The sequence below is a fragment of the Carcharodon carcharias genome, chromosome 16 (genome assembly GCF_017639515.1).
Source record: "Carcharodon carcharias isolate sCarCar2 chromosome 16, sCarCar2.pri, whole genome shotgun sequence".
NCBI lineage: Eukaryota > Metazoa > Chordata > Chondrichthyes > Lamniformes > Lamnidae > Carcharodon > Carcharodon carcharias.
The window spans coordinates 118,613,377-118,636,135 of NC_054482.1; the positions used below are offsets into that span (position 1 = coordinate 118,613,377).

Below are 22,759 nucleotides of genomic sequence, written 5' to 3' on the forward strand. Positions count from 1 at the left end.
AGGTGGCCAAACCATGGCTTCCAAGGGAAATTAGAGATAGTGTTAGATCCAAGGAAGAAGCATAAAAATTGGCCAGAAAAAACAACATCTGAGGATTGGGAGCAGTTTAGAATTCAGCAAAGGAGGACCAAGAGATTGATTAAGAAGGGGAAAATAGAGTACAAGAGTAAGCTTGCGAGGAATATAAAAACTGACTGTAAAAGTTTCTATAGGTATGTGAAGAGAAAAAGATTGGTAAAGACAAATATAGGTCCCTTACAGTCAGAAACAGGGGAATTTATAATGGGGAACAAAGAAATGGCTATCCAACTAAATACATACTTTGGTTCTGTCTTCACAAAGGAGGACACAAATAACATATCAGAAATGTTGGGGAACACAGGGTTTAGTGAGATGGAGGAACTGAAAGAAATCTTATTAGTAGGGAAATGGTGTGGGGAAATTGATGGGATTGAAGGCCAATAAATCCCCAGGGCCTGATAATCTACATCCCAGAGTACTTAAGGAAGTGGCCCTAGAAATAGTGGATGCATTGGTGGTCATCTTCCGAGATTCTATAGACTCTGGAACAGTTCCTACAGATTGGAGGGCAGCTAATGTAACCCCACTATTTAAAAAGGGAGGTAGAGAGAAAACAGGGAATTATAGACCAGTCAGCCTGACGTCGGTAGTGGGGAAAATTCTAGAGTCCATTATAAAAGATTTAATAGCTGAGCATGTGGAAAACAGTGGCAGAATCGGACAGAGTCAGCATGGATCTATGAAAGAGAAATCATGCTTAACAAATCTACTGGAATCTTTCGAGGATGTAACTAGTAGAGTTGATGAGGAGGAGCCAGTGGATGTGGTTTATTTCGACTTTCAGAAGGCTTTCGACCAATTCCCACATAAGAGATTAGCGTGTCAAATTAAAGCGCGTGGGATTGGGGGTAGTGTATTGAGATGGATAGAAAACTGGTTGGTAGACAGGAATCGAAGAGTAGGAATAAATGGGTCTTTTTCCGAATGGCAGGTAGTGACTAGTGGGGTACTGCAGGGATGGGTGCTGGGACCCCAGCTATTCACAATATATATTAATGATTTAGATGAGGGAACTAAATGTAAGATCTCCAAATTTGCAGATGATACAAAGCTGGGTGGGAGGGTGAGCTGTGAGGAGGATGCAGAGATGCTTCAGTGTGATTTGGACAAGCTGAGTGAGTGGGTAAATGCATGGCAGATGCAGTATAATGTGGATAAATGTGAGGTTATCCACTTTGGTAGCAAAAACAGGAAGGCAGATTATTATCTGAATGGCTATAAATTGAGAGAGGGGAATGTGCAACGAGACCTGGGTGTCCTTGTAAACCAGTCGCTGAAGGTAACCATGCAGGAGCAGCAGGCGGTAAAGAAGGCAAATGGTATGTTGGCCTTCACAGCCAAAGGATTTGAGTACTGGAGCAGGGATGTCTTGCTGCAATTATACAGGGCCTTGGTGAGACCACACGTGGAATATTGTGTGCAGTTTTGGTCTCCTTATCTGAGGAAGGATGTGCTTGCTATAGAGGGAGTGCATCGAAAATTTACCAGACTGATTTCTGGGATGGTGGGCTGACATTTGAGGAGAGATTGAGTTGGTTAGGATTATATTCGCTGGAGTTCAGAAGAGGGGGGATCTCATAGAAACCTATAAAATTCAAACAGGATAGACAGGGTACATGCAGGAAGGATGTTCCCGATGGTGGGGGAGTCCAGAACCAGGGGTCACAGTCTGAGGATATGGGGTGGACCACTTAGGATTGAGATGAGGAGAAATTTCTTCACTCAGAGTGTGGTGAGCCTGTGGAATTTGCTACCACAGAAAGTAGTTGAGACCAAAACATTGTATGTTTTCAAGAAGGAGTTAGCTATAGCTCTTGGAGCGAAAGGGATCAAAGGGTACGGGGAGAAAGCGGGAGCAGGCTATTGAGTTAGATGATCAGCCATGATCATAATGAATGGCGGAGCAGTCTCAAAGGACTGAGTGGCTGACTCCTGCTCCTAGTTTCTATGTCTCTATCCAGAAATGAGTCAAGTGAACTTTCTTCGAACAACTTCTAATGCAATTATATAGTTTTTCAAATAAAAGACCAAAACTACACAGGAGTCCAGAGGAAAAGATTCCCCACTGTCGGGGGGAAAGTGCAGGCGTGGGCGAGTGCACTGCCATTTTCATGGGGGGCCAATTAAGGCCCGTCCAGTGTGTGTCTGTCAGAAAGTGCCACGCGCGCCCTGTGCGGCGGGGTGTGGATTCCCTCAGCTGGGAATGTGATCTTCCGTGCATGTGCGTGAAAGAGCACACTGATCTCCCCGAGGCTAAGTGCTGCCTCAGGGAGATCGGCTCAGAATTAAAACTTTTAACATAAATGTTTAAAAAATTTCCGACATGTCCCCTCATGTGACACTGTCACGTGAGTTGGGACATGTCCATCACTTAAACTCAAACCTTTACTAAAAATTTTAAAACCCTCATGAAACCTCGTTTCGCCCATGGATGAGGTTTCATATTTTTTCTGAAGCCTGCCAAGGCTCCCGGCCTGCCCGCCAATCGTAATGCTGGACGGGAAGGTCCATTAATTAGGTTAATGACTTTTTAAATGGTCTCAATAGGCCATTGACAGGTCGGTGAGCACAATGCTAATTTGGCTGCGCCCCCTGTCCACCTGAAAATGGAAATAACGCAGGGTGACATTGGGAGTTCCGCCCGATGTCATTTTACGTGTCAGTGAGCGGACCCCGCTCCCCGCCCTAAAGATCCTGCCCCAGATGCGGTCTCACCAAGACCCCATACAGCTGCAGTAAAATTTGCAATACTGCAATTCCCCTCGTAATAAACAGCAACATTCCATTTGCCTTCCTAATCACTGGCTGTACCTGCATGCTAACTTTTTGAGATTCATGTACCAGACACTCTGTAGCACTGAGTTCTGCAATCTCTCTCCATTTTTAAAGTTTATTCTTTCATGGGACCTAGGTGCCACTGCCAAGGCCAGCATTTGCTACCTAATTGCCCTTGAACTGAGTGGCTTGCTAGGTCATTTCAGAGGGCACTTAATCAACCACATTGGGTGTGGAATCACATGTAGGCCAGACCATTTAAGGACAGCAGATTTCCTTCCCTAAAGGACATTAGTGAACCAGATGGGGTTTTACGGCAATTGATGATAGTTTTTTGGTCACCTTTACTGGGACTAGCTTTCAATTCCAGATTTATTAATTGAATTTGAATTCCACCAGCTGCCCGTGTCCCCAGAGCATTAGCCTGGGCCTCTGGATTACTAGTTCAGTGATATTACCACTATGCCACCATCTCACACTAGGTGCACTGGCGAGGAACATTAAATAGTGTACTGCTTTTAAATTCTTCCTGCCAAAATGGACAAGTTCACATTTTCCTACATTATACTCCATCTGCCAAATTTTTGCCACTCACTTAACCTGTCTCTAACCTTGTGCAAACTCTTTACCGCCTCTTGATAGCTTACTTTCCTGCCTATCTTGGTGTCATTGGCAAATTTAGCTACCATACATTCAGTCCCTTATTTCAAGTCATTGATACAGATTGTAAATAGTTGAGGTCCCAGCTCTTTGTTGAGAGTTGTTAAATAACACCTTAAAAATCTGCCACTGCATCTCTACTCTCCTACCTTTTAACCTTGTTTCCCAGTTCACTTTAGCCAGTTCTGCCTTCATAACCTCATAGTTACTCTATCCAGGGTTAAAACACTAGTCTTAGATCCACACTTCTCCCCTTCAAACTGAATGTGAAATTCTATCCTGTTATGATTGCTGTCACCTAGAGGCTCCTTTACTATGAGTTAATCCTGTCTCATTGCACATTACCAGGTCCAGAATAGCCTGCTCCCTGGTTGTCCCTAATGCACTCTATAAACTAATTTTCCAGGCTACCTTTGCTAATCTGATTCCCCCAATCTACATGTAGATTGGGATGGGCAATAAATGCTGGCCCAGCCAGCGAAGCGCACATCCCATGAATGAATAAAAAAAATGTCACCCATGATTATTGCAGTACCTTATTTCTTCCTGTGAACTCTGTCTGTACTCATGAACTGTATCTGTCTATACTCTCTGGAGTTTAGAAGAATGAGAAGTGATCTCATTGAAACAAATAAGATTCTGAAGAGATTTCACAGGGTAGACACTGAGAAGTTGTTTCCACTGGTTGGGGAATCTAAAACACCAGGGCACAGTCTCAGGATAAGGGGACAATCATTTAGGACTGAGATGAGGGGAAATTACTTCACTTAAAGGGTTGTGAATTTTTGGAATTATCTGCCCAGAGGGTTATGGATGGATGCTCCATTGTTGAAGACATTTAAGGCTCGGATAGACAGATTTTTGGTCTCTCAGGGAATCGAGGGATATGGGGAGCGGGCGGGAAAGTGATGTTGAAGCCCAAGATCAACCATGATCATACTGAATGATGGAGCAGGCTCGATGGGTTGTGTGGTCTACTCCTGCTCCCATTTCTTGTGTTCTTAAGCATCTCCAATTTACCAGTGGGCTAGTGTTTGCTACTGTTGCATTACTGAATCGCTGCCGCATCGCTGTGTTGCTGCTGCATTACTGTGTCACTGCATTGCTGCTGCAACACTGTGTCATAGTATATTTCTGCTACACATACTATTACTGTTCTGTGACTGAGTACTAAGTCCCTATTATGTTGCTGTGCTCCCTGTACAACATTGCTCACCAGTTGTCATTGTTGATTGCAATGAAGCCTCTATTTCCACGTCCGAATGCAATCTGATTGCTTCCATTGTCCCACCAATTTGCAAAAGGCTGCCCATCCACCACATTGCGAAAGATGACCATGTTCCTGCAAATATGGCACAATTACCAGGTTTTTTAAAATCACACTGCTTTAGAAGGGATCTTAGCTTGTTAGAGTGGACTGGCGAATGGACTAACCTGATCTGACGCCACCGATGCTCACAGACCCAGCCATTCCCACATGTGGTGTCAGCATTGAAGGTCACATGCTTGGTGGATCCGTTTCTATTGCTCGGCGGTCCCATCCAATCGTTCACATCCTTTGGGAAAGAGAAAGTGTGACAATCTTTTCATTTTTCCCCCCCCAACCCACTGTTCTTTCCCTATAGTCCTGCAACTGTTTCCTTTTCAAGTATTTATCAAATTCCCTTTTCAAAGTTATTATTGAATATGCTTCTGCCATCCTTTCAGGCAGGGCCTTCCAGGTCACAACAACTTGCTGTGTAAAAGAGATTCTCTTCATCTTCTCCTCTGGTTCCTTTACCTGTTCTCTTTAATCTGTGTCCCTCTGGTTACCAACCCTCCCGTACTGGAAACAGTTTCTTCTGATTTACTCTAACAAATTCTTCATGAAATAAAATTCTCCTTATCTCTCCTCTAAATATAAACCTTTTGAAGACATCGTGGAATCAAAAAGTCATATTCTATGATGAAACATAAAATCTATCAGGCATTGAATTCAAAAACAAGAAGTTGCTTTCAATTTAAAGAAAGGCTGTGCATTTCTATAGCACCTTTCACAACCTCAGGGTATTCCAAAATGCTTTGCAGTTAATGAAGTACTTTCTGAAGTTTAGTTACCATCGTGACGTCAGAAATGTGGTAAAATTGCACACAGCAAGATCCCACACGTCTGAAATAAATGACGAGATCAGGTGTTTTATTTTACAATGTTGATTGTGCATGAACGTTGGCCAGGACACTGCGGAGGGAAGGGAACCCCTGCCATTCTTGTAAAGAGTTGCCATGGGATCTTATACACTTACTTGTGAGGACAGACTTTTTTTTGTTCACTCATTGTATGCGGCCATCGCTGCCTAGGTCAGCATTTATTGCCCATCCCTAATTGCCCTTGAGAAAGTGGTGGTGAGTTGCCTTCTTGAACCGCTGCAGTCCATGTGGTGTAGGTATACCCACAGTGCTTTTAGGGAGGGAGTTCCAGGATTTTGACCCAGCGACTGTGAAGGAACGGCAATATATTTCCAAGTCAGGATGGTGTGGCTTGGAGGGGAACTTCCAGGTGGTGGTGTTTGCATGCATGTGCTGCCTTCGTCCTTCTAGGTGGTAGATGTCGGGGGTTTGGAAGGTGCTGTCGAAGGACCTTGGTGAGTTGCTTCAGTGCACCTTGTCGATGGTACACACCATTGCCACTGTGCAGCGGTGGTGGAGGAAGTGAATGTTTAAGGTGGTGGATGGGGTGTCAGTCAAACTGCATGTAAGTGAGGAGTATTCCATCACACTCCTGACTTGTGCCTTATAGATGGTGGACAGTCTTTGGGGAGTCAGGAGGTGAGCTACTCGCTGCAGGATTCCTAACCTCTGACCTGGTCTTGTAGCCACAGTATTTATATGGCTAGTCCAGTTCCGTTTCTGGTCAATGGATAACTCCCAGGACGTTGATGGTTGGGAATTCAGTGATGGTAATGCCATTTAATGTCAAGGGGTAATGGTTGGATTCTGTCTTGTTGGAGATCATCATTGCCTGGCACTTATGTGGTGCGAATGTTACTTACTACTTGTCAGCCAAGCTTTGATATGCTTGCTGCATTTGGACATGGACTGCTTCAGTGTCTGAGGAATCACGAATGGTGCTGAACATTGTGCAATCATCAGCGAACATCCCCACTTCTGACCTTATGATGGAAGGAAGGAAACAGCAAAGATGTTTCGGCCTAGGACACTACCCTGAGGAACTCCTGCAGTGATGGAGCTGAGATGTTTGACCTCCAACAACCACAGCCATCTTCTTTCGAGCTAGGTATGACTCCAACCAGTGGAGAATCTTCCCCCTGATTCCAATGACTCCAGTTTTTCTAGGGTTCTTTGATGGCACACTTCGTCAAATGCAGCCTTGATGTAAAAGTCAGTCATTATCACTGGACCTCGGGAGTTCAGTTCTTTTGTACATGTTTGAACCAAGGCTGTAATGAGGTCATGAGCTGAGTGGCCCTGGTGGAACCCAAACTGAGCATCAGTGAGCAGGTTATTATGAAGCAAGTGCCACTTGATCGCATTGTTGATGACCCCTTCCATCACCTTATTGATGATCAAGGTAATTGGCTGCGTTGGATTTGTCCTACATTTTGTGTACAGGACACACCTGGGCAGTTTTCTACATAGCCGGGTAGATGCCAGTGTTGTAGCTGTACTGGAACAGCTTGGCTAGGGGCACGGCAAGTTCTGGAGCACAAGTCGTCAGTACTGTTGCCAGGATATTGTCAGGGCTCATAGCCTTTGCAGTATTCAGTGCCTTCAGCCGTTTCTTAATATCACGTGGAGAGAATCGGATTGGCTGAAGACTGGCATTTGTGATGCTGGAGACCTCCGGAGGAGGCCAAGATGGATCATCCATTCGGCTTTTCTGGCTGAAGATTGCTTGCTTCAGCCTTATCTTTTCCATTAATGTGCTGGCCTCCATTCCAGAGAGCCATGAAACATAGAAACATAAGTATAGAAAACAGGAGCAGGAATAGGCCATTCGGCCCTTTGAGCCTGCTCCACCATTCATTATGATCATGGCTGCTCATCCAACTCAATAGCCTGCTCCTGCTTTCTCCCCATACCCTTTGATCCCTTTCGCCCCAAGAGCTGTATCTAACTCCTTCTTGAAAACATACAATGTTTTGGCCTCAACTACTTTCTGTGGTAGCGAATTCCACAGGCTCACCACTCTCTGGGTGAAGAAATTTCTCCTCATTTCAGTCCTAAATGGTCTACCCCATATCCTCAGACTGTGATCCCTGGTTCTGGACTCCCCCACCATCAGGAACATCCTTCCTGCATCTACCCTGTCTAGTCCAGTTAGAATTTTATAGGTTTCTATGAGATCCCCCCTCATTCTTCTGAACTCCAGCGAATATAACCCTAACCGACTCAACCTCTCCTCATATGTCAGTCTCGCCATCCCAGGAATCAGTCAGGTAAACCTTCGCTGCACTCCCTCTATAGCAAGAAGATCCTTGCTCAGATAAGGAGACCAAAACTGCACACAATATTCCACGTGTGGTCTCATCAAGGCCCTGTATAACTGCAGCAAGACATCTGTGCTCCTGTACTCAAATCCTCTTGCTGTGAAGGCCAACATACCATTTGCCTTCTTTACCGCCTGCTGCTCCTGCATGCTTACCTTCAGTGACTGGTGTATGAGGACACCCAGGTCTTGTTGCACATTCCCCTCTCTCAATTTATAGCCATTCAGATAATAATCTGCATTCCTGTTTTTGCTACCAAAGTGGATAACCTCACATTTATCCACATCATACTGCATCTGCCATGCATCTGCCCACTCACTCAGCTTGTCCAAATCACACTGAAGCATCTCTGCATCCTCCTCACAGCTCACCCTCCCACCCAGCTTTGTGTCATCTAGAAGGAAGCCAAATCTTTACAGATTTATAAACTTTAATTTATAGGGATATACATTAAACTATGCTTCCCTGCAGCTGCACTTTCAGTCTTTTCCTATACAGGAACACACAATGAATCCTCTGTTAATGCCCAGCACATCAACAGAAGGCACCCCTTCAGTACTGACCCTCAGACAGTGCAGCACTCCCCCCGTACTGACCCTCTGACAGTGCAGCACTCCCGCCGTACTGACCCTCTGACAGTGCAGCACTCCCTCAGTACTGACCCTCTGACAGTGCAGCACTCCCTCAGTACTGACTATCTGCTAGTGCAGTATATTATTTTCTGAGCGACCGCCCTAATTTCCATCTGAATGAATCAATACTAACAGCTTCCACTCTCTCCATAGGGAGCCTGTTTGATAGATCAATCACTCACTCACTGAAGTATGGCTTGCCTGGATTGGGTTTAAATTCTCCTCCCCTGTCAAGCTCAGGCCGTCTCTCTGGATCGACTGTTCAGGACACAGTGAGACAGCTGCTCATGGCCGACATTGTCCAATCCCTTTAGAATCTAACAACAGCAATCACGATGAGAAATGGAATGGGAGGAGGCTCATGTGTGAAAAAACACCAGCACTAACCAGTTGAGCTGTTTTTGTACTGTAAAACAATGTAATTTTATGCTGAACATGTTGATTTTAATTAAGCGTTGTTTATTGATTCCGTGCTGCTAAACATTAGCTCATTTTTGAGAGTGTGGTGTAAAATCATTGGAAAGTCAGATTTACCTTTCCATTAACGAAATAGCGATCCCAGCGGTAGCTAGACATCACGCGTGTCTGGCCATAAGGGTGAGCAAGCATGAATGCGACAGCCACTTTGTAGAGCCTGCAGAGTTGCAATGAGACCACAGCTGAGAGATTAAATTAATCAGAAAAGGCTGAACAGGGCTGTGGCTTTATTCTCTAGAACACAAGAAATAGGAGCTGGAGTAGGTCATCTGGCCCTTTGAACACACTCCGCCATTCAGTAAGATTATGGTCAATCTTCTATCTCAACTCCACCTTCTAATGCTGTCCCCTATATCCCTTAATTCCCTTAGTACCCAACAATCTATCATCCTCTGCCTGGAATCCTGAAAACCGAAGATCTTTCAACCTTCACTTTTCCGGTGAGAAGTCTTGTTCCCAGGTCTCACCTTTTAAAAATATCCGCTTTTCTATTTTTCTTACCAAAGTGGATAACTTCACACTTTCTACATTATACTCCATCTGCCATGTTTCTACCGAATTGCTCACAGGCAGCCAACCTGAAAATGTCCTATTTATTCCTTCTCCGTGTTTTATGGCCATGAACCAATCCGCAATCCATGCTAATATGTTACCCCCAATCCCAGGAGTCCTAATTTTGTGAAATAATTTACTGTGTGGAACCTTATCAAATGCTTCTTGAAAATCCAAATATACCATTGGTTCCTCTTTATTTAACTGCTGGTTACAAACTCAAGAAACTAATAGATTTCTCGAACACAATTTCCCTTTCATATTTTTCTTACCAAAGTGGATAACTTCACACTTTCCACATTATACTCCAGTTCTGATGAAGAGTCATATGGACTCAAAATGTTAACTGTATTTCTCTCCATAGATGCTGTCAGACCTGCTGAGTTTTTCCAGCTACTTTTGTTTTTGTTCCCTTTCATCCATCTGTGTTGACTCTGCTTAATTATATGAGTTTCTAAGTGTCCTGTTAACACATTACTAATAATGGATTCTAGCATTTCATCTGCTACTGATGTCAGGCTAACTAGTTTATAGTCCCCTATTTTCTTTCTCCCTCCTTTCTTAAATAGCAACATCATGTTTGTTCCATTCCAATTCAAGAGAATGTTCTAGAGTCTAAAGAATTGCTGAAGATCAAAACCATTGCATCCATCAACTATGCAACTACTCCTTTTAAAAGGCTGGAACATAGGCCATCAGGTCCAGGGGATTTGTTACCTCTTAATCTCGTTTATTTCTCCAGTACTATTATTATTAATTTGTCACTTGTTAGTACGGAACTTGAATTTTGCTGAAAAGAGAGTCAGGTTGCAGAAGTTTTTCGTCTTGCACTCATCAGGACAAATGCAAGAATGCCAAATTTCAAACAATCACAGCAATTTACACTACAGCAGAAAAGGGTGCTGATTGGCTGGCAAGTCAACGCTGATTGGCCATGGCATTGCCATGGAGAAAGCAATGGGAACCATAGGCTCCCCAAGCTTCTGAGTAATTCAAAAAAGGCTCAAAAATTGAACATATTTACAGGGAATGGGTCCCTGCTTGTGAATGTATGTCACTTCGAGCAAGTGTAAATGAGTTAAATTACAAGCTCAACTGATTATCTTAAATTGGTTATGAGTCTAGCTATTAGCGCACTCAGGATCGTTCGGCATATGCTTCCCAATTGCGGAATCACATCTAACAGTAGACATTTTGTTTTGAGTTTTACAAGCACAATATTAATTTCTTTAAAAGGGTTCACTGCAGGGTAATCCGATTGAGCTCTTCATGAAGGAGTTCTCTCTGGTCAGTTAGTCAGGCTGAATGGCCTGTTTCTGTACAGTAAATGTTATGTAGTTTGGATTGTAAGTAAAATGGGTTCAAACACACTAGTGTCCTTCCCTCTGAACCTCACGGGGGCAGAACGTTGGCACGTGACCCATACCTGGGGTCCCAGAAGGTGAGAATGGAAGCGCCACCAGGTCCATGCCCTCGCTGGTTATCATGGTTATCGACAAAGACCAATGCCCGGTCAGTGGGCATGAAGGCCCATCCTTCTCCCCAATTCCTGCACACAGAAAGTTTACAATGGTTAGCAGACAAGTAGAGACAGGAATAGCTCCTTGAATTGGTAGGAAAAAGAAGATTGTGCATTTATACTGACTCTTTCATGATTTCAGGCTGTGCCAAAGAGTTTCATAGTCAATCACATACTTTTTAAAGCATAGTCCCTGTCATAATTTGGGAAATGTGGCAGCCAATTTATGCACAACAAGATCCCAAACAAAAACATGATGATGACCAGATAATCTGTTTTTCAGAGATGTTGGTTGAGGGATGAATGTTGGCCAGAACCCCACAGAGAACTCTCCCTCTCTTTTCTTCAAACAGTGCCCTTGGGATCATTTACTTTCAAGTGAGAGGGTAAAAGGTGCCTGGATTCAACTGGTACACTTGAAGAATTTACAATTGACAAGGAGGAGGTGTTAGAAGGGCTATTTTTACTTAAAATAGATAAAGTACCAGGACTGGATGAGATGCATCCAAGGATACTGAGGGAAGTGAGAGTGGAAATTGCAGAGGTACTAGTAATAATCTTTCAGTCTTTCTTAGACACAGGGGTGGTGTCAGAGGACTGGAGAACTGTGAATGTTACACCCTTGTTCAAAAAGGGGTGCAAGGATAAAGCCGGCAACTACAGACCAGTCAGTTTGACTTCAGCGGTAGGGAGACTTCTGGAAATGACAGTCGGGGCAAAATAAATAGTCACTTAGACAAGTGCAGGATAATTAAGGAAAGCCAGCTTGGATTCATTAAGAGAAAATCATGTTTAACTCACTTGCTGGAGTTTTTTGAGGAGGTAACAGAGAAGGTTGATGTGGCATATATGAATTTTCAAAAGGCATTTGATACAGTGCCACACAATAGATTTATAAGCAAAATTCTAGCTCATGGAATAAAAGGAAAAGGAGGCAAGTGGATAAGAAATTGGCTGAGTGACAGGAAACAGTAGTGATAAATGGTTGTTTTTCAGATTGGTGGAAGGTTTGTAGTGGAGTTCCTCAGGGGTCAGTATTGGGACCCTTGCTCTTCCTGATATATATTAATGACCTAGACTGTGGTGTTCAGGGTATGATTTCAAAATTTGCAGATGATATGAAGATTGGAAATGTTGTTAACTGTGATGGGGATAGTCTTGAACTTCAAAAGGACATAGACATGTTGGTGAATTGGGCAAACATGTGGCAGATGAAGTTCAATGCAGAGAAGTGTGAGGTGATTCATTTTGTCAGGAAGAATATGGAGAGACAGTATAAAATAAAGGGAGAAACTCTAAAGAAGGTGCGGGATCAGAGGGACCTCGATGTATATGTACATAATTCATTGAAGATGGCAGGGAATGTATAAGAAAGCACTTAATAAAGCATATAATATCTTAGGCTTTATTAATAGGGGCATTGAGTACAAAAGTAAGGAGGTCATGTTGAACTTGTATAAGACACTAGTTAAGCCTGATCTGGAGGACTGCGACCTGTTCTGGGCGCCATACTTGCGGAAGGATGTGAAGGCATTGGAGAAAGTACAGAGGAGATTCACAAGAACATATGAACAAGGAATAGGAGTAGGCAATTCGGCCTCCCAAGCCTGCTCTGCCATTTAATAAGATCATGGCTGATCTGGTAGTAACCTCAAATCTGCACTCCGCCTATCCCCAATAACCTATCACCCCTTGCTTACCAAGAATCTATCCACTTCTGCCTTACAAATATTCAAAGACTGCATCCACCGACATTTCAGGAAGAGTTCTAAAGACTCACAGCCCTCTGAGAGAAAAGATTTCGCCTTAACTCCGTTTTAAATAGGCGACCCCTTATTTTTAAACAGTGATCCCTAGTTCTAGATTCTCCCTCAAGAGGAAACATCCTCTCCACATCCACCCCTTCAAGTACCCAAAGATTCTTATGTTTCAATCAAGTCGCCTTTTACTCTTCTAAACTCCAGTAGATATAAGCCTAGCCTGTCCAACCTTTCCTCATAAGACAACCCACCCATTAGTCTGGTAAATCTTCTCTGAACTGGTTCCAAAGCATTTACATCCTTCTTTAAATAAGGTGACCAATACTGTACACAGTACTCCAGATGTGGTCTCACTAGTGCTCTGTATAACTGAAGCATAACCTCCCTAATTTTATATTCAATTTCCCTCGCAATAAATGATAACATTCTATTAGCTTTCATAATTACTTGATGTACCTGCATACTAGCCTTTTGTGATTCATGCACAAAGACAACCAGATCCTTCTGAATCTCAGATTCTGCAATCTCTCACCATTTAGATAATATGCTTCTCTTTTATCCTACCTGCCAAATTGGACAATTTCACATTTTCCCATATTATACTCCATTTGCCAGATCTTTGTTCACTCACTTAACCTAGCTATATCTTTTTGTAGCCTCCTTATGTCCTCTTCACATTTTACTTTCCTACCTATCTTTGTGTCATCAGCAAATTTGGAAACCATCCCATCCATCCCTTCATCCAAGTCATTTACACAAATTGTAAACAGTTGAGGTCCCAACACTGATCCCTGTGTCACACCACTCATTACATCTTGCCAGCCTGAAAAAGACCCATTTATGCCTATTCTCTGCTTCCTGTTAGCTAGCCAATCTTCTATCAATGCCAATATGTTACCCCCTATGCCATGAGCTTTTATTTTCCGCAATAACCTTTGATGTGACACTTTTTCCAAATGCCTTCTGGAAATCTCAGTACATCCACTAGTTCCCCTTTAGCCACAGCACATGTTACTTCCTCAAAGAACTCCAATAAGTTGGTTAAACATGATTTCCCTTTCACAAAACCATGTTGATTCTGCCTGGTTACCTTGAACTTAGCCAAATGCCCTGCTTTAGTTTCTTTAATCATGGTTTCTTACATATTCCATATGAGAGATGTTAAGCTAACTGGCCATGGTTTCCTGCTTTTTGTCTCCCTCCCTTTTTGAATAATGGAGTTACATTTGCTATCTTCTAATCTAATGGGACCTTCTGCGAATCTAGGGAGTTTCAGAAAATTAAAACCAATGCATCAACTATCTCCCTAGACACTTCTTTTAAGACCCTAGGGTGAAGTCCAACAGGACTCGGGCACTTGTCAGCCTGCAGCTCCAACAATTTACTCAGTACCACTTTCTCTGGTGACTGTAATTTTCCTGAGTTCCTCCATCTCTTCCATTTCCTGATTTATAGCTGCTTCAGGGATGTTACTTGTATCATCTATAGTGAATATACTGTTGCAAAATACCTGTTCAATTCATCTGCCAGCTCCTTATGTACCTACACCATGTCGATTGCAGCAGTTGAAGAGGGCAGCTCACTACCGCCTTAAGGGCAATAAATGCTGACCTAGCCAGCGATGCCCACATCCCATAAATGACTTTTTAAAAACCCTCAGTACTGATCCTCCGACAATGCAGCACTCCTTCACTACAGTGATCTCTCCCTAGGAATGCCAGCCTAGGTTTTTTTCGTTCAGGTATGTAGATGGGACTTGAACCCAAAACCTTCTGATCATGGGATGACCAACTCAGCAGAAAGGCCATCACAGATTAAATAAAAAGATAACAGGAACACCCAGAAATATAGAGCAGGCTCTGAGTGAAGACAGATTCAAGCTTCAAATTGAGTCAGAAGATTATGGGTTTTGGCTCACTCCAAAGACTTGAACATAAATATCAGGCTGACACTCCCAGTGCAGTACTGAAGGAGTGCTGCAGTGTCAGAGGGTCAGTATTGAGGGAGTGCTGCACTGTCGGAGGGTCAGTACTGTGAGAGTGCTGTACTCTGAGGTCCTTGTTTTTGGATGAGATGCCAAACTGAGGCCCTGTCTCCCCATCAGCTGGATATTAAATTCCCATGGGACCACTTCAAAGAAGTGCAGGTGAGATTTTCCCAGGGTCCTCGGGCTGTTATTTATCCCTCAAACGACATCACTGAAAACAGGTTATCTGATTGTTATCATATTGCTGTGTATGGGAGCTTGCTGTGCACAAATTGGCTGCTGTGTTTTCTCCATTACAACAGTGAGTACCCTTCAAACAATTGAATTTCATTGACTGTAAAGTGCCTTGCGATGTCCTCAGGTTGTGAAAGGTGCAACACATGCCTTTTAATTTACATTTGTTTTCATGAACAAACTTTCCAGGGTTTTGACTAAGCAGCAACAAAAATTAAAGGTAAGATTCAGCACCTACCTTAAATAAGCCATCTTCTCACCATTCCACCTGCGAACCACTGTACCTAGCTTGGCGCTGTACTTGAATTCAGTCACTCGCCCCAGCCCAAAATACTGGGAGGATTTGACAGGCTCACCTCCCAAATCAATCACCTGGTGGATAAGAGATGAATACAAAAGTCCTGAGTGATGAGGATATTTAGGGAAGAATATGAGCAGAAACAGACTGACTCACCTCTTGATAGATGAAAGGCTTGGAGCCACTGCTGAACCAGCGAGTGTTGAGGTTGTTTAACTGGCTGAAGATAGCTTCCATGTCGCCAGGCCACATGTGTTTGGATGCATCCACTCGGAAGCCAGCCACCCCCAGGTCAATAAGATGGTTCAGGTACTCCGCAACCTTGTCCCTCACATAATTCATCTGCAATGCGAGGTCCAGAAGGCTCACAAGCCTGCAGTCCCTGACCTGTCAGAGCACATGCTCAGTTCAGTTTGCAAAGCCATTCAAAGAAAACAACTTGCATTTCTGTAATGCCTTTAAGAAAGGAAGAGCTCCCAAGGTGCTTCACAGGAATGTTTGCAGACAATATATAACACAAGTCAAAGAAGGACAGATATTAGACAGTTGACCAAAAGGTTCTAGGGAGTGTTTTCAAGAAGAGAGAGATGGAAAGGTTTAGGGAGGGATTCCAGAGCTTAGCTCCCAGGCAGCTGATGACATGGCAGCCAATGGTGGAGTGATGGAAATTTGGGAGGATCAAGCGGCTGGGATTAAAGGAGCACAGAGATCACAAAGGGTTGTGGGGCTGGAGTAGATTACAGAGATAGGGAGGGGCGAGGACATGGAGGGATTTGAAAACAAAGATGAGAATTTTATAATTGAGGTCTAGCTGGACTGTAATCCAATGTAGGTCAGCTAGCTCCAAGGGCAATCAGTGAATGGGACTTGGTGTGAATTAGGTAATGGACAGTAGAGTTTTGCATGAGCTGACATTTGTAACTCTTTCGAGTACAAACACGTTTCCATCTGTTCCTAGTCAGATGAAGTTACGTTGTTTCATAGTTTGCCATTGTGAGATTTGAACTCTTGATCTTGGGGTTACAAGCCCAGTACCATAACCACTTGGCTATTTAGGCCAAGCAGCTGACATTTGTAGGTGGTGGAAGGGGAACAGTGGATTAATTGACTGTAGAGGCTGATGGTGTCACTGCCCAAGTATGCCTGACATATTCCAGTGAATGTCCTGCACTCTTGTATCACCTCCACTATCCCACTGCTCGCTCCCTCTCTTCACCATTGACCATAAGGTTTCCAACCATCTGGAACTTGACAAACCCCTCAGTACTGACCCTCTGACAGTGCAGCACTCCCTCAGTACTGACCCTCTGACAGTGCAGCACTCCCTCAGCGCTGACCCTCTGACAGTGCAGCACTCGCTCAGTACTGACCCCCTGACAGTGCAGCACTCCCTCAGTACTGACTCTCTCTCAGTACTGATCTCTCTACATTGCTCCTTCCCTCCCTTTCTTCAGAAACTTCCTCATAAGCCTTACCATGCCCTTTTATCTTGCCTTCACATTGCTAACCCCTGATCACACTTCCGCCACCCAGCACTAGATATATATATATATTTTTTGCAATGCTGTAATATTTTGGGGTGTTAGGTAATGTTTATGGTGCTCGAGCAGAGCAAGCTACTGTTCTGAATATTTTTTCTCCATCACCCCAGTTGAAGGGTTGCAGTGAAGTGAAGGATACAGGTGAGAATGCAACTGCACTGGGCGATGCAACTTGAAAGTGGATGTGCCTAACAGTGAAACAAACCAAGAGATGGGGTTAACTGTAGAGATGCTCCTTACTTGGTGGATGTCATTATAATTTTCGATGTTGCCACTCAGAGTTCTGCATTTGCCATCGTTAAAATCCGTGGAAGAGTACGGAACAGCTGGAAAGCTTTCAGATCTGGCATCAAAGTACGAACCACAGGATGAATGATTCCCAGACCCACCTGATGTTCCACACATGTGATTAATCACAGCGTCTGCATAGATACGCACCTGAAAGGGTTAAAAAAGGTGAAAGAAAGGCCTTGCATTTCTATAGCACTGTTCACAACCTCAGGATGTGCCAAAGTGCTTCACAGTTAATGAATTACACTTTTTAAAATGTACTCACTGTTGGAATGTAGGAAACGCAGTATCAACTTTGCACACAGCAAGCTCCCACCAACAACGTGATAATGTCCAAATCGTCTATTTTAGTGATGTTGGTGGGGGAAATAAATATTAGCCAGGACATGGGGGAGAACTGCTCCTGCTCTTAATGATATCCCATATATCAATTTCAAATGACAGATGAGGCCTCAATTTAATGTCTCACCTCAAAGATGCATCATCAACAGTGCAGTTTCCTTCAGTACTGACCCTCTGACAGTGCTGCACTCCCTCAGCACTGACCCTTTGACAGTGCAGTGCTTTCTTAGTACTGACCCACCGACAGTGTAGGACTCCCTCAGTATTGACCCTCTCACAGTGCAGCACTCCCTCAGTACTGACTCAATAACATTGCAGAACTCCTTCAGTACTGACCCTCTGACAGTGCAGCACTCCCTCAGTACTGACCTTCTGACAGTGCTGCGCTCCCTCAGCACTGACCCTTGACAGTGCAGTACTCTCTCAGTACTGACTCTCTGACAGTGCAGCACTCCCTCAGTACTGACTCCCTGACAGTGCAGCAATCTCTTAGTACTGACCATCTGATATGCAACTCCCTATATGGAGTTAAATTACAGATCAGCCTTGATCTCTTTGAATGATAGAATAGTCCTGAGAGGGTAAAATGGCTCCTCCTGTTCCTATTTGCCAATATAGACAAATATGACATTTTATACTTTAATAAGAAAAAAAAGGAGGTCACTTATTACCTACAATATGAGAATCTATATGGGATGGAGGAGGAGGGGGATCTGGGAGTAAAAATCTGCTAAAAATAGCAAGGCAGGCTAATGAGACTCCACAAAAATGCAGAAAAAAACTGGTGGGTTCATTTCCAGAGGCATGGAGTTGAAAAACGGAGAAGTTCATCTAAATCCGTTTTGAACCTTGGTTGGCCACACTTGGAGCAATATGTACAGCTCATTTTGCATTTCACAAAAAGGGGAGACTGAGGGGTGACCAGATAGAAGTCTTTCAAACATAAAAGGCTTTGAAAGTGCGAACAAGGAACAGATGTTTCCACTCATGGGCCACACCAAAACTAGTGGGCATAGATATAAGGTCGTCACCATTAAATCCACCAAGGAATTAAGGAGAAACTCCTTTACCCAGAGAGCGGCGAGAATGTCGAACTTGTTTCCACAGGGAGTGGTTGAGATGAATAGTATAGATATGTTTAAAGGGAAGCTGGATAAACACGAGGGAGAAAGGATTAGAAAGATATGGTGATCGGGTGAGATAAAGGGAGGGTGGGGGGAAGCTCATATATGCTGGAGTATAAAAACCAGCGTGCATCAGTTGGGTCGAATGGACTGTTTCTGTGCTGTAGATTCTAATTAAAACAGGTGGGTGGCTAGAACACTGGCAATAGTCTCCTTCCTAAATGGAATTGCTGTAAAAGAGCTGTAAACGAGGCAGTAAGGCCCATTCTGAGGCTACCAATTCTGTTAACCCAAGTTAATGACAATGGAAGTCAATCTCCTTCTCCAAAAGTTTGAGATCCTGGGGTAGAGTCATAGTTTACAGTGACTGGAAAAAGAAGGGTTCATTGACCAACTTACACCAACATTGTTGCATCTTGTCACCATGTCCCTGAATTCCACTTCGTTGCCTGATCTAGAACAAAGCCTGTAACTGATTGGCTGGTACCTCTCCCACCAAGGTCTCCAAGGATCATTGAGGACAATGTGTTCATTGGGTGGAGAGATCTGTCACAGAAACACATGCAGAGCCAGTTGTAATGGAACCAATCATTACTGTAGTTTTAATTATCATCACCACAGAGCCCGTCCTGACTGAACATCAAGAAGTTGCTGCACATTAATGAAGATTGTTTTCATATTCCTCCATGGCCTCATCCTGATATGTGTAACCACGTCCAGCCCTACAAACCTCCAAATCCCTGTAATAGCCTAAAATCCTACACTTTCACTATCTCTGTAACCTCCTTCAGCCTCTACACCCCTCCCTATCTCTGTAACCTCCTCCAGCCCCTACACCCCTCCCTATCTCTGTAAGCTTCTCTAGCCCCTACACCCCTCTGTATCTCTGTAACCTCCTCCAGCTCCTACACCCCTCCCTATCTCTGTAAGCTTCTCTAGCCCTGCACTCTTTTGAAATCTCTGCACTCCTCTAATTCTGACCTCTTATGCACCCCTTATCATTTCAGCACTGGTGGCTGTGCCTTGAGCTGTCTGTGTGCCAAGCTCTGTAATTCCCTCCTTAAACATCTCCATCTCTTTACCTCTTTCTCCTCCTTTATGATGCACCTTAAAACCTACCTCTTTGACCAAGCTTTTGCTCACCTGTCCTGACATTTCCTCACATTATTCAGTCTCAATTTTTGTTTCATAATGCTTCTGTGAAAACCTTTTACTATGTTGTGAGGTGCTATATCAAAACATATGTCCAGGGTGAATTTTCATGTCCAGGGGTGGTTCAATTTGGTTAAAGACTAATATAAGTCTAGTTCTGAATTTGACCCCTGGATTTTCTGGTCAGGTAAATCTATCCATTTCTGTCTTGAACATGCTCAATGATTGAGTTTCCACAACCCTCTGGGGCAGAGAATTCGAAAGATTCAGCACCCTCTGAGTGAAGAAATTCCTCCTTATCTCTGACAAGAGAGAATCCAACCATCACCCCTTGATACTCAATGGTATTACCATCATTGAATGTCCCACTATCAACATCCTGGGGGTTACCATTGACCAGAAACTGAACTGGACTTGTGATATAAATACTGTGGCTACAAGAGCAGGTCAGAGGCTAGGAATCCTGCGATGAGTAATTCACCTCCTAACTCCCCAAAGCCTGAGCACCATCTTGAAGGCACAAGTCAGAAATGTGATGGATGAGTGCAGCTCCCACAACATTCAAGAAGCTTGACACCATCCAGGGCAAAGCATCCCGCTTGATTGGCATCATATCCACAAACATTTACACCCTCCACCATCAACGCACAGTAACAGCAGTGTGTACCATATACAAGATGCACTGCAGGAATTCACCAAGGCTCCTTCAACTGCACCTTCCAAACCCATGACCATTACCATCTAGAAGGACAACGGCAGCTGATGGATGGGAACACCATCACCTGAAAGTTCCCTTCCAAGTCACTCACCATCCTGACTTGGAAATATATCGCCGTTCCTTCACTGTCACTGGGTCAAAATCCTGGAACTTCCTCCCTAACAGCACTGTGGGTGTACCTACACCTCATGGACGGTTCAAGAAGACAGCTTACCACCACCTTCTCAAGGGCAATTAGGGATGGGCAATAAATGCTGGACCAGCTAGCGAAGCCCACATCCCGTGAATGAATAAAAAAATTCCGAAATGCCTGTCCCTTATTCTGAGACTGTGTCCCCTGGTTCTAGGTTCACCAGCCAAGGGAAACATCCTATCCGCATCTACCCTCTACACCCTGTAAGAATTCTGTAAATTTCGAAAGATCACCTCTCATTCTTCGAAACTGTAGAAAATACAAGCCCAGTTTCCACAATCTCTCCTTATAGTACAATCCCACCATCCCAGCGATTAGTCTGGTGAACCTCCGTTACACTTCCTCTACATCCTTTCCTAATTAGGAGACCAAAACTGTACACAATACTCCAGGTGAGGTCTTACCAAGGCTCTATACAGCTGCAGCAAGACATCTTTACTCCTGTACTCAAATCCTCTTGCAATGAATTTGCCTTCCTAATGATTTGCTGCACCTGCATGCTGGCTTTTAGTGACTAATGAACAAGGAAACCCAGGTGCCTTTGGGCGTCAACATTTCCTAACTCTCACCATTTAAGAAATACTCTGCCTTTCTGTTTTTTCTACCAAAGTGGATAACTTCATGCTTATTCGCATTACATTCCATCTACCATGTTCCTGCCCACTCACTTAGCCTGTCGAAGTCCCCTTGGAGCCTCCTTGCATCTTCCTCACAACTCACATTCCCACCTAACTTTGTGTCACTAAGTATGTTACTCCCAATCCCACGTGCTTTAGTTTTGTTTACTAACCTGTGTGGGACCTTATCGAAAGCCTTCTGAAAATCCAAATTCACCACATCCACTGGTTCTCCTTTATCAATGCTACAAGTAACGTCCTCAAGGAACTCCAACAGCTTTGTCAAACATGATTTCCCTTTCATAAATCCATGTTGACTCTGCCCAATCATATCATGATTTTCTAACTGCCCAGTTATCACATCCTTTACAACAGATTCTAACATTTTCTGTAATACTGACGTCAAACTAACAGGGCTGTAGTTCTCCATTTTCTCCCTCCCTCCCTCCTTAAATAACAGTGTTACATTTGCTATTTTCCAGACTGCAGGAACCTTTCCAGAATCTATAGAATTTTGAAAGATAACCAGCAATGCATCCACTGTCTCTATAGCCACCTCCTTCAACACTCTGGGATGTAGCTCATATGCTCCAGGGGATTTATCAACCTTCAATCCAATTAATTTTTTGAGTGCTACCTCTTTATTAACACTAATTTTTTTCAGTTTCTCATTTTCACAAGCCCCTTGGTTCCCTCGTATAACTGGGAGATTTTCTGTATCTTCCTCCATGAAGACAGACACAAAGTAATTGTTTCATTTCTCCTCCATTTCCCTATTCTCCATTATAAACTCTCCTAGCTCTGCTTGTAATGGACTCACATTTGTACTTGCTAATCTTTTCTTTTTCACATACCTCAAGAAACTTTTACAGTCCACCTTAATGTTACTCATTAGCTTGCATTCATATTCTCTTTTCCCTTTATCAGTTTCTTGGTCCTCCTTTTCTGGATTGTAAATTGCTCCCAATCCTCGGCTTACCACTTTTTCTGGCAACCTTATAAACCACTTCCTTTGATCTAATATAATCTTTAACTTCTTTTGTTAGCCACAATTGATTCACCTTTCCTGTTGGATTTTTGTGTCTCAGAGAAATGTATTTTGTTGTAGACCATGTAATACTTCTTTAATACTAGCCATTGCCTGTCTACTGTCAAATTCTTCTTAGTAAATTTTCCCAACCCACCATAGTCAACTTGCCCCTCATACCTTCATAGTTTCCTTTGTTCAGATTTAAGACCCTAGTTTCAGAATGAGCTGGAGCACTTTTAAACATAATGTGAAATTCTATCATATTATGACCACTATTTCCTAAAGGTTC

General features: G+C 43.5%; 1 protein-coding gene across 3 annotated transcripts in view; it reads right to left on the bottom strand.

The window, feature by feature from the left end:
* Window positions 1-22,759, bottom strand: part of LOC121288897 (pancreatic alpha-amylase-like) — a 37,548-nt gene that overhangs the window by 1,279 nt on the left and 13,510 nt on the right. For all 3 annotated transcript variants that reach the window (XM_041207732.1, XM_041207731.1, XM_041207733.1), the window contains 8 exons: window positions 19,160-19,306; window positions 17,244-17,441; window positions 15,619-15,849; window positions 15,403-15,536; window positions 11,091-11,213; window positions 9,170-9,269; window positions 4,951-5,072; window positions 4,733-4,858 (listed from right to left, as the gene is read on the bottom strand). In XM_041207732.1, the coding sequence (XP_041063666.1) occupies window positions 4,733-4,858; window positions 4,951-5,072; window positions 9,170-9,269; window positions 11,091-11,213; window positions 15,403-15,536; window positions 15,619-15,849; window positions 17,244-17,441; window positions 19,160-19,306 (1,181 nt within the window). The remainder of the gene's footprint in view (window positions 1-4,732; window positions 4,859-4,950; window positions 5,073-9,169; window positions 9,270-11,090; window positions 11,214-15,402; window positions 15,537-15,618; window positions 15,850-17,243; window positions 17,442-19,159; window positions 19,307-22,759) is intronic.